This window comes from Pelophylax lessonae (assembly GCF_965119305.1).
Source record: "Pelophylax lessonae genome assembly, chromosome: 8".
Lineage (NCBI taxonomy): Eukaryota > Metazoa > Chordata > Amphibia > Anura > Ranidae > Pelophylax > Pelophylax lessonae.
This window is the reverse complement of record NC_138775.1, coordinates 6,255,262-6,267,862: the sequence shown is the minus strand read 5'-3', so window position 1 is coordinate 6,267,862 and position 12,601 is coordinate 6,255,262. Positions and strand designations below refer to the sequence as shown.

The 12,601-nt window shown below is 51.3% G+C and overlaps 1 protein-coding gene across 1 annotated transcript in view; it reads left to right on the top strand.

The window, feature by feature from the left end:
* Positions 1–4,072: 4,072 nt before the first annotated feature.
* POC1A (POC1 centriolar protein A) overlaps positions 4,073–12,601 on the top strand; it is a gene marked incomplete at its 3' end in the record, with an annotated part of 30,658 nt that continues 22,129 nt past the window's right edge. The window contains exons 1-4 of the mRNA XM_082265697.1: positions 4,073–4,118; positions 5,351–5,435; positions 7,359–7,530; positions 9,987–10,166. Coding sequence (XP_082121823.1) covers positions 4,107–4,118; positions 5,351–5,435; positions 7,359–7,530; positions 9,987–10,166 — 449 coding nt within the window. The 5' untranslated portion in view covers positions 4,073–4,106. The remainder of the gene's footprint in view (positions 4,119–5,350; positions 5,436–7,358; positions 7,531–9,986; positions 10,167–12,601) is intronic.

Sequence of the window (12,601 nt, the reverse complement as noted above, 5' to 3'; positions counted from 1 at the left end):
AACAAAAAAAAGAGCATCAATTTTGAAAAAATAACAATATTTTTCACATTTTTTTTATATGAAATTCCCCCCCAAAAAAATGTAAAAATCAAATATTTTTATCATTTTAGGCCAATTTGTTTTCTGCTACATATTTTTGGTAAAAAAAAAAAAAAAAAAAAAAAAATCGCAATAAGCGTATTTTGATTGGTTTGCGCAAAAGTTATTGCGTTTACTAACTAAGGGAAAGATTTTTGTCATTTTTGGTGTTTTTTTTTTTACTAGTAATGGTGGCGATCTGCGATTTTTTTTGCAGGACTGCGACATTGCGGCGGACAGATCGGACCCTTGACTGACATTTGACACTTTTGGGGGTACCAGTGACATTACTGCAGTAATCAGTGCTTAACATATGCACTGTTACTGTAATAATGACACTGGCAGGAAAGGGGTTAACTGTATTGGGGAAGGAGGGGTTAAGTGTGTCCTAGGGGCGTGATTCTAACTGTTGTGGGATGTGGCTTTACATGTAACAGCACAGATCTACGGTCCTACATAGCAGGATCATATGATCTCTGCAGTTACACAGGGGACAATGACAGGCGGCTTTGTTTACATTAGTCGCCTGCCTTTCTCCCTTCACAGCGGACGATCGCAAGTGACCGGCGGACATCAGACATCGGGTCCGGCGGTCACACGCACGGAGGTGTCCGTGAACGGGGCGGGGCGGGAGCATGCCTCCGGCGGCGCGCACTCGCCCCTTATTAGCTTACAGGCGATACGTCACTTTGCCTGGCCGGGGCTGACAGCCGCAGTAAATGTACTTGCGGCGGTCGGCAACCGGTTAAAAGCGTTTTTAGGGACATTTTTTTTTTGTCTGTGTATAGAAAGCTGCTGTAGGCGGAGCATGAGGGGCGGGGCATTCATTGAATATGGGTGTGGTTCTACAAGAAGGTTAATTATGTGCTTCCACCAGGGGATCTTACAGCAATGCAATAGAATAGTTGATCCATGTCCAGCCACCAGGGATCTGCTGGCAATAAAAGGGTTAATCGTGGCTCCACCCACCAGGGATCTTAGGTCAGTGAGGCTCTCTGGTGGGTGGAGCCACGATTAACCCTTTTATTGCCAGCAGATCCTTACTGACCTGGTGGCTGGACATAATTAACTATTTATTTGCTGTCGGATCTCTGATGGAAGCAGGCGATTAACCCTTTCTTTAATGGCTGAGCCCTGGTAGAAATGCAGGATTATCCCTTTATTCCAGCTATTAGAAGGAGTAATTCTGCATTTACAAGAGGGATCTGATAGCAATAAAAGGGTTAATAATCAGGACTTTCAGCACACAGATCTTGTAGCAAACAGAGAGTTAATCACAGATTTCCAACTCATCCACCAGCAATAACAAAGGGTGAATGTCCAATCACCAGGGATCATCTCCTAGGAATGAATGAATGAACACAGCACTGCCTCCACCCCCCCACCCCAGAATGAATGAACACAGCACTGCCTCCACCCCCCCACCCCAGAATGAATGAACACAGCACTGCCTCCACCCCCCCCACCCCAGAATGAATGAACACAGCACTGCCTCCATCCCCCCTACCCCAGAATGAATGAACACAGCACTGCCTCCATCCCCCCCCCACCCCAGAATGAATGAACACAGCACTGCCTCCATCCCCCCACCCCAGAATGAATGAACACAGCACTGCCTCCATCCCCCCCCCACCCCAGAATGAATGAACACAGCACTGCCTCCATCCCCCCACCCCAGAATGAATGAACACAGCACTGCCTCCATCCCCCCCCACCCCAGAATGAATGAACACAGCACTGCCTCCATCCCCCCCACCCCAGAATGAATGAACACAGCACTGCCTCCACCCCCCCCCCCAGAATGAATGAACACAGCACTGCCTCCACCCCCCCACCCCAGAATGAACACAGCACTGCCTCCATCCCCCCCCCACCCCAGAATGAATGAACACAGCACTGCCTCCATCCCCCCACCCCAGAATGAATGAACACAGCACTGCCTCCATCCCCCCCACCCCAGAATGAATGAACACAGCACTGCCTCCATCCCCCCCACCCCAGAATGAATGAACACAGCACTGCCTCCACCCCCCCACCCCAGAATGAACACAGCACTGCCTCCATCCCCCCCCCACCCCAGAATGAATGAACACAGCACTGCCTCCACCCCCCCACCCCAGAATGAATGAACACAGCACTGCCTCCATCCCCCCCCCAGAATGAATGAACACAGCACTGCCTCCATCCCCCCCCCAGAATGAATGAACACAGCACTGCCTCCACCCCCCCACCCCAGAATGAATGAACACAGCACTGCCTCCACCCCCCCACCCCAGAATGAATGAACACAGCACTGCCTCCACCCCCTACCCCAGAATGAATGAATACAGCACTGCCTCCATCCCCCCACCCCAGAATGAATGAACACAGCACTGCCTCCATCCCCCACCCCAGAATGAATGAACACAGCACTGCCTCCACCCCCTACCCCAGAATGAATGAACACAGCACTGCCTCCACCCCCCACCCCAGAATGAACACAGCACTGCCTCCATCCCCCCCCAGAATGAATGAACACAGCACTGCCTCCATCCCCCCCCCAGAATGAATGAACACAGCACTGCCTCCACCCCCCCACCCCAGAATGAATGAACACAGCACTGCCTCCACCCCCCCACCCCAGAATGAATGAACACAGCACTGCCTCCATCCCCCCCACCCCAGAATGAATGAACACAGCACTGCCTCCATCCCCCCACCCCAGAATGAATGAACACAGCACTGCCTCCACCCCCCCACCCCAGAATGAATGAACACAGCACTGCCTCCACCCCCTACCCCAGAATGAATGAATACAGCACTGCCTCCATCCCCCCACCCCAGAATGAATGAACACAGCACTGCCTCCATCCCCCACCCCAGAATGAATGAACACAGCACTGCCTCCACCCCCTACCCCAGAATGAATGAACACAGCACTGCCTCCACCCCCCACCCCAGAATGAATGAACACAGCACTGCCTCCATCCCCCCACCCCAGAATGAATGAACACAGCACTGCCTCCACCCCCCCACCCCAGAATGAATGAACACAGCACTGCCTCCACCCCCTACCCCAGAATGAATGAATACAGCACTGCCTCCATCCCCCCACCCCAGAATGAATGAACACAGCACTGCCTCCATCCCCCACCCCAGAATGAATGAACACAGCACTGCCTCCACCCCCTACCCCAGAATGAATGAACACAGCACTGCCTCCACCCCCCACCCCAGAATGAACACAGCACTGCCTCCATCCCCCCCACCCCAGAATGAATGAACACAGCACTGCCTCCATTGTCTGTGCAGTCACAGTTACCTTCACACTTTCTTCTTCCTCATTCTCCTATTCTTGGTTGGTACTTGGTAGGAGAAGTATAGAAGAGAGGGAGCCCCTCCCCCCACGTGCACAGCAATAGATATTCAGAAGCTGATGAGGAGGAAACGTCCCGCCAACTTCCTCTTCTTTACAGCGGCTACTAATGGAGAGAAGAGGTACTGCAAGCCTGGATCCATACACTGTCAGGCTGGGAGCTCCCATACAGCCTGTATTTCCGGTGTGAGAATTACCTACCCCTCGTCACTTCCGGCGCACGGCACTGTATGTAATGCAGCGTTCCGTGAGAATCAACAGCGCCCCCAGGGGAGAGCACAGTGTGAGAGGAGAGGGCGGAGCTCTGTGGTCAGGTGGGCGGAGAGCGGAGTGGAGGGGGAGGTGCCAGTGTGAAATGAGGGGTGGGGCTATGAAGAACGTTTCCGCTGTGGTCGGGAGGTGTTTGTGTGAGATGACGTCACCCCGCTCCCGCCCTATTCATCATGGCTGCCATGATAACCGGATATGACGTTCCCCACCGCTTCCCGTCTCCTAGCAACTCTTCTCTAGCCCTGAGAAATCGTTGGCTCCGCCTTTCACCCCTCCGTTGGCCAATCAGGATAGAGGCGGTGAAAGAGGCGCGATTTCTAAGTGGCTAGGAGCGGAGGGGCGGGGAGGAGAAGGAGACCCGGGCATTCGGTTTGGTGGAGGAGACGCGGAGGAGCTGAGCGGGATGGAGCGGCCGGTGAGGGGGATGGGAGGGGGGAGCCGCACACAAACCTTCCATCGGGGTTCCGGGGACTTCTTCCTTCTCTCCTCTACACCTCCGACCTGTGTCCCCCAAGAGAGAGGAAAGCTCCCACAAATGAAGGACATTTCTAAGTTGTCCCCATTGGGGAGATTTCCCTTCACTTCCTGCCCGAGAGACACAGCAGGAAGTAAGGAAATCTCTCTTAAATAAAAGGGAATTTCCCTCTTACACAGGTGTCCCCATGGGAGATTTCCCCCCACTTCCTGTCTCAGAGACACAACAGGAAGTGAAGGAACTTCCTCTCAGGCAGCAGAACAGGTGTCCCCGGAGGAAGGTTTCCTCTCCTTTCCTGTTCTGGTGACACCTGATAGCACCCCTGTCCCCTACAGTAGTGTCCTCTGCCCCCCACACATCACCCCCCCCCCCCATAGTAGTGTTCTCTGCCCCCCACAGTACTATCCCCTGCCCCCATTCACATCACCCCCCTTGCTGTATTGTCCCCCCCCCCCCCCCCCCCGTAGCGTCCTTTAGTCCCCTCACATACGCACAGCACTGAGTAGGACCGGCAATGCAGGGAAGGTTCAGAGTCATCTGTCTGCAGTCATTGGATGGATCACATTTCCGGAGTGAGCTCTGTGCTATAGATCTGTAATGGGGGGGGGGGTATAGAATGATCTCCTACCAAATTCCAACCCATCCTCCCTAACCTGAACAGCAGGGGGGGGGAGATCCCTCTTCTGTATGAATAATGATCTGAATTCAGCACAGCTGAGCGAGGCTCCGCCCACACCGTCACATTATTCAGGACTGTGATTTGTTACCTTCATTTACTAAAATTCCCGTCTCCCCTCACACAGACCACGCCCCCTCCTTCCTCCCCCCCCTCTGCTAACTCCTCTCTCCTTCCTTGTCTGAGGACATCCCCTTTCAGCTAGTTGTCACCAGAACAGGTTTCCCCATCTGGAAAATGTCCTTTCACTTCCTGTCTCAGAGACACAACAGGAAGTCAGCAGAAATCTTCACGCCCCCCCTTCCTCTTCCTTCCTTCTTTCCCTCCACCTACTCCCCCCCCCCCCCTCCATCTTTTTATTTCTGGAAGTAGAGGTTGGGTTTATATACCAGGAATGGGGGGAATTCAGAGTGATGGGTGTGACTCTTCATCCCCCCTGGACGATGGTTCTGTGTATGAGTTGTCACTGACCCCTGTGTGTTTCTTCTTCTCTCAGGACGATCCTTCCCTGGAGCGCCACTTCAAGGGCCACAGAGACACCGTCACCAGCCTGGACTTCAACCCCAACATGAAGCAGCTCGGTGAGTGAGGGGGGGGGGGGTCTTCAACATGAAGGGGGGGCATGGTCTTCACACTGAGGGGGGGGGGACATTCCCAGGATAACCTAAAACTCTGCTGTGCTGTGAATGGGGAGGAGGGGGGGGGGCGCTGAGATCCCTCTGTGCCCTCTAACTGCTACATGACGATATAAAGAGGAGCTGTCTGTGGAAGCTGAGCAGAGGGAAGAGGACTCCTCTCCGGTATTATCTGAGGGTCCCCTGCAGCTGATCTTCCTCCTCTCCCCGTCACTGACTTACCATGCACTGCATGGAGGCGGCCATCTTGGTAGAGGAGCAGGGCTTTGCAACCTCATGTCAGAGCTGCCCCCCCCCCTTTGATCACTGCTGGTCTTGTTTGTGACTGGAAGGGTAATAATAAAGGTGGAGGAAGCACAGACCCACAGAATGGATGAGGCAGGGAGATCCTTGCACTGCAGGTCCTCAGGTGCAGCTTCCCCTCCAGCAAGGAGAACGGGGATCAGTACAGTAATGACATCACCAAATGTGAAAATATGGACTTTGTAGGCACATATATAAAAAGTATCAAAATGTATTCATACAAAAAAAGGACATAAAATTTAAAAAAGAGGAAGAAATTAGCAGTAGTTACATGAAGATAATATAAAAGCCATAGACCCGAATAGCAGCTTTGGTCATGTAGCCAAATCCCCTACGGGAATAGTGATAAATACCAGAAATCCTCGGGGGATATCGGTGTGGCCGTGATGCTATACGGTGGTATAATGGAGTGTTAGCTCAACATGTTTCGCGATGCCGCTTCTTCAGGAGCATAACTGGACTGGAGGGGGGTGGAGGAAGCACAGACCCACAGAATGGATGAGGCAGGGAGATCCTTGCACTGCAGGTCCTCAGGTGCAGCTTCCCCCTCCAGCAAGGAGAACAGGAATCGGTCTCACCAGATTTGAGTGACATTTGGTGATGTCATTACTGTACTGATCCCCGTTCTCCTTGCTGGAGGGGAAGCTGCACCTGAGGACCTGCAGTGCAAGGATCTCCCTGCCTCATCCATTCTGTGGGTCTGTCTTTCTTCCACCTCTATCATTACCCCTCTAGTCACAAGACTAGCACTGATCAAGGGGGGGCAGCTCTGACATGAGGTAGCAATGTCCTGCATCTACCAATATGGCCGCCTCCACAGAGACACAATGCAGAACAAGGCATGGTAAGGCAGTAATGGGGAAAAATCAGCTGCTGGGAGACCACAGACAATACCGGTAACTACTAGTTCTTCGCCCTTTGCTTGCTTGCAAAGCTTTCACAGTCCAGGTCCTTCTTAGTATAGGATTGTGCCTAGGCACTCCTGTTCTATTGCCTCATAGCTGTAGATCTGCAGTGTAAGAGCAGCATTCGGTGATGTCATTGCTGTACTAACTGTCAGGGGGTGCAGTGCCTCAGCCGCTCTTACACTGCTCTAGTAATCCACAGTATTGTCTGTGGTCCCCCTGCAGCTGATCTTTTCCCCATTACTGCCTTACAATGCCTATTTCTGCACTGTGTATGTGTGGAGGCGGCCATCTTGGTAGAGGCAGAACATTGCTACCTCATGTCAGAGCTGCCCCCCTGATGACTGGTGGGGTAATGATAGAGGGGTAAGAAGCACAGAATGGATGAGGCAGGGAGATCCTTGCACTGCAGGTCCTCAGGTGCAGCTTCCCCTCCAGGAAGGAGAATGTTGAGCCGTACCAAATCCTCCTCCTATCCTGGTGACCCTGGCAGTCAGAGGAAGGTGTGCCTTGGCTGCTCACACTTCCAGCTTCTAGAGGGATCCCTCAGGTATACAGAGCTGGAACTTTGCCATACGTGGAGTTCTTCCATCGCTCAGCTGTCGGTGTCACTCATCTTACATTGGATTGCTCAGTAATTGTTGTTTTCTCCCGGTCGCAGCCAGCGGCTCCATGGACTCCTGTGTGATGGTGTGGAACATGAAGCCTCAGATGAGAGCGTATCGCTTCGTCGGCCACAAAGACGCCGTCCTGTCCGTGGAATTCTCACCCTCCGGGCATCTTCTCGCTTCAGCATCCAGAGATAAAACCGTCCGCCTCTGGGTCCCCAGCATGTGAGTAGAGATGTCAGTCAAGGGTCCGATCTGTCCGCCGCAATGTCGCAGTCCCGCAAAAAAAATCGCAGATCGCCGCCATTACGCGTTTAAAAAAAAAAAAAAACACCAAAAATGACAGAAACCTTTCCCGTAGTTAGTAAACGCAATAACTTTTGCGCAAACCAATCAAAATACGCTTATTGTGTTTTTTTTTTTTTTTTACCAAACATATGTAGCAGAAAACAAATTGGCCAAAAATTTTAAAAAAATTTGATTTTTACATTTTTTTGGGGGGAATTTCATATAAAAAAAATGTCAAAAATATTGTTGTTTTTTTAAAATAAATGCTCTTTTTTTGTTCATAGCGCAAAAAGTAAAAATCGCACAGGTGATCAAATACCACCAAAAGAAAGCTCTGTTTGTGGGGAAAAAGGACGTAAATTTAGTTTGGGTACGGCGTTGCATGACCGCGCAATTGTCAGTTAAAGTCGCACAGCGCCGAATCGCAAAAAGTGGCCTGGACGTAAGACAGCAAAATCCTCTGGTGGTAAAGTGGTTAAACCTTACCAGATAAATAAAATGCATATTATATATCAGAACTACAGATATTCTAAAAACAGGCATATTGCAATTCAGTTATAAAGCTTAACTACTTCCCGTCCGCCCATTGCCTATAACCAGCGGACGGGATGCAGCGCCGATGCAGGTAACGTACCCGTACGTCACCTCACGTTGGCGACTCCTGCGTGGCTCACAGAGCGCGCACCCAGGAGCCCAGTGGTCGGTATGTCACTCGGGGACAGCGGATCACATTACCGTTGTGTCCAGGTGATAGGAAGTTGTTTTACAATGTGATTGCGGTCTCCATTTACAGCAATTATAGTAAACAGAAACTGAAAGTAAGATCGGTTCTCACTGTGAGAGCAAAGGGAACCGATGCTACAGCCTGTGAGTGTACATCAGCCGGTCACACTACATGTAAACTCATAAATGCCATTGCCAACTTGCCCCAGTGTTCCTGGTCACTGACCCCCATAATGTACTAAAAAAGGCAGCCAGCCCTGTCACCTGTCCAAGTGTTAACAAAAACACTGTCCTACACAATACCAATGTCCTGATCACCGCCGTACCCTATACCAGTACCATGATCACCGCCATACCCTATACCAGTACCATGATCACCGCCGTACCCTATACCAGTACCATGATCACCGCCGTACCCTATACCAGTACCATGATCACCGCCGTACCCTATACCAGTACCATGATCACCGCCGTACCCTATACCAGTACCATGATCACCGCCGTACCCTATACCAGTACCATGATCACCACCATACCCTATACCAGTACCATGATCACTGCCGTACCCTATACCAGTACCATGATCACTGCCGTACCCTATACCAGTACCATGATCACCGCCGTACCCTATACCAGTACCATGATCACCGCCGTACCCTATACAAGCATTCTGATCATCCCCTATGCCAGGGGTCTCCAAACTTTTTAAGCAAAGGACCAATTTACTGTCCTTTTAAACTTTAGGGGGACAGAATGTAGCCAGTGGGAGTAGAAAATGTCCTGGTGTCAGCGGGAGTAAACAATGCCACATCCTTAGTGGGAGGAATAATGCCCCATCATTGGTGTCAGTGGGAGGAATAGCAATCCAAGGGCTGGATAAAGGCAAGCAAAGGGCCGCATCTGGCCCCAGGGCCACAGTTTGGAGACCACTGCCCGATGCAATACCAGCATCCTGATCACCACCATACCCCATACCAGTGTCCTGATCACACCCTAGGCTATACCAGTGCCCTGATCACTGCCATATCCCATACCAGTGTCCTGATGACCCCCTAGGCCATGCCAGTGCCCTGATTGCGGCCGCCATGCCCCATGCCAGTGCCCTGATTGCGGCCGTCATGCCAGCGCCCTGATTGCGGCCGTCATGCCAGCGCCCTGATTGCGGCCGTCATGCCAGCGCCCTGATTGCGGCCGTCATGCCAGCGCCCTGATTGCGGCCATCATACCAGCGCCCTGATTGCGGCCGCCATGCCCCATACCAGCGCCCTGATTGCGGCCGCCATGCCCCATACCAGCGCCCTGATCTTTGCCATAATAAATATTACTGTGTTTTTTATGTTGCCTGACTATGATTTTATAAAAGAGCTGAGAGTTTAAAAAAAAAATAAAAAGCAGGGAAACTGCGTTGTATAATATGGGGGGGGGTGTGCTGGAGAATATAAGAGGGGAGGGAGGGGGAGTGTTCGGTAGAATATAGGAGGGGGTGCAGTATGATATAGGTGTGGGGGGGGGGGTGCGGTAGAACATAGGAGGGAGGGGGATGGTTTGATGACCTTTTTGTCCTCACTTGGGGATATGTAGAGCTGTTCTGTTCTATTTAATCCTCCCTATAGACCCCCCCCCCCCCATACACGGTATAGAAATGATGAGATTTCTGTTTTTTGTTGCAGAAAAGGGGAATCCACCGTGTTTAAGGCTCACACCGGCACGGTGCGAAGTGTCAGCTTCTCTGGCGATGGGCAGTCTCTGGTCACGGCGTCCGATGATAAGACGGTGAAAGTGTGGACGGTTCACCGGCAGAAGTTCCTTTTCTCTCTGAACCAGCATATCAACTGGGTGCGCTGTGCTAGGTGAGTGGTCCCTGCACCCGGAGCACCATCATCCTCTACTATCCCATCCCCCCACATCCTGTACAGCCTCTGCGTTCCTGGGCTGCGTCATGTAACATTTATGCATAGAGAGATCCAGCAGGCACCTTTTATAGGACGGAGGGGGGTGTGGCGTGTATTTGCACAATAAGACCCAATAGAAATCAAAAATAGGCTCCTTTTTAAAATGGTAAAGGCTCCAGGTTGCTTACCTTTATTCCATTCTATTCTATGCATGAAGGTAAAAAAACCTGTGTGCAGCAGCCCCCCCCCCCCCCCCAATACTTACCCGAGTCCCATCATGATCCACCAATGTGCACTCTCCAGGGACTCTCCCTCCTCATTGGCTGAGACATGAGACAGCAGCGGTAGCCATTGGCTCCTGCTTCTGCCAATGAGGAGATAGAGGGGGCGGGGCCAAGTTGCAGCTCTGTGTGTGAATGGACACACACAACAATGGCTTGGGAGTGCGTCTGCTTGGGTGCCCCCCATTGCAAGCTGCTTTCTGTGGGGGCAGTTGGCAGGAGGGAGGGGTCAGGAGTGATGACGGGTGGGGGGAGGAGGATTCAGGGTGTTCTGTGCTAAACCATTACAGAGCAGGTAAGTATAACCTGTGTGTGTGTGTTTTTTTTTTTTTTTTTATATCCCACTTTAAATACGTTGGATGTGAAGAAACAAAGAGAATAGAGGTAGTAGAAGGGGGAGGTGTAGAGGGTCGGGGGATGGGGGGGTCTGTAACCAAGAGAACGGCACAGGTGAAAAGAAAGCTCTGGTGTACCCAGAGAGTCCCCATTAGGACTCGTTCACACGTGCTTTGATGTATGAAGAGTGATCCATGTACAGATTGCACTTCAAGATAGGTGGTGAGGAGGCTTTAACCCCTCGACTCCCACCCCCGACCCTGCACTAGTGCTTTACAGCCATGTGCATTACTCTTGCAGAGTGACCCGATTCACTTGAATGGGTTGCACTCAGCGGGCACTATACCTGCCGAAAGCAATGGGGTATTACTTATACTATGGCATGCGTACTCCCACCCGCTGCCGCCTCTGCAGCTAAAGGGGGAGTTGTTGTGTTAGTAAAAATGCAGCTCAACCGCAGGGTTTTACTGCTCCTCAACCAATAGTGTAAAGAAGCCCTCAGAGTGAGCAGGCAACTATTTAAAATCTGGCAGTAGGTAGTGAAGGGTTCCTGGGGTCGGTGTCTTCTCAGAGAAGGTAATTTTATCACTCGGCATCACACAGGTTCCTCCTTTCTGCCCCAGGTTCCTCCCCTCCTTTGTGCCCCAGGTTCCTCCCATCCTTTGTGCCCCAGGTTCCTCCCCTCCTTTGTGCCCCAGGTTCCTCCCCTCCTTTGTGCCCCCAGGTTCCTCCCCTCCTTTGTGCCCCCAGGTTCCTTCCTCCCTTTGTGCCCCCAGGTTCCTTCCTCCCTTTGTGCCCCCAGGTTCCTTCCTCCCTGTCTGCCCCCAGGTTCCTTCCTCCCTTTCTGCCCCCAGGTTCCTCCTTTCCCTGTCAAGGTGCATTCTGCTGCAGGTTTGCAAGGCAGCCCCCTGGTCGTCGGTGCACATTTGTACAAAGTTCTATAAAGTGGATGTGTTTGGCATCTGCAGGTGATTTCCTTTTGGCTGCAAGGTTTTTTCAGGCTGCTGTTTAGAGGTCCATTTCTCTGATGTTCATTGCAGGACACAGCACTCACCCCTCGGTGGAATTCTTCTAACACAGCTTGTAACAAAACTGGGTACCTATAGCATGGAGAGGGCGTACACCCCCTGGGACTGCCCATAGGCATAGTCACTTTTTTTTCTGCCTAGTGTCTGACTCCTGTAGGGGGCAGTATAACCCAATGGTTACGATGACCTGGTGCTGTGTCCGTCAATGAACATCAGAGAAATGGATTTTACGGTAAGTCAAAAATCCAATTTTTCTTTCTTTGAACCCAATGGAGAGTTTCCTTGGCTTTGTTTGGGATGATTGTCTTGCTGAAATGTCCGTCCTCGTTTCATCTTCATCATCCTGGTAGATGGCGGCTGCTTTATTTATTTTTTTTATTTTCTCATCCTTCCTTCAATGATATGAAGTTTGCCAGTACCGTACGCTGAAAAACAGCCCCGCCCACACCTTGATGTTCCCACCTCCAAACCTCACTGTTGGTATGGGGGTTGTTTTGGGGGTGATGTGCCATGTGACCTCCAAACATGATGTGTATTATAGCATTCAAAGAGTTCAATTTTGGTCTCCTCTGACAAGAATACAGAGCCTTGAAAAAGTATTCATACCCCTTGAAATGTTCCACATTTTGTCACGTTACACCCAAAAACATAAATGGATTTTATGCGATAGACCGACACAAAGTGACACATAATTGTGAAGTGGAAGGAAAATTATACAAATAAATCTGTGAAAAGTGTGGGGGGGGGG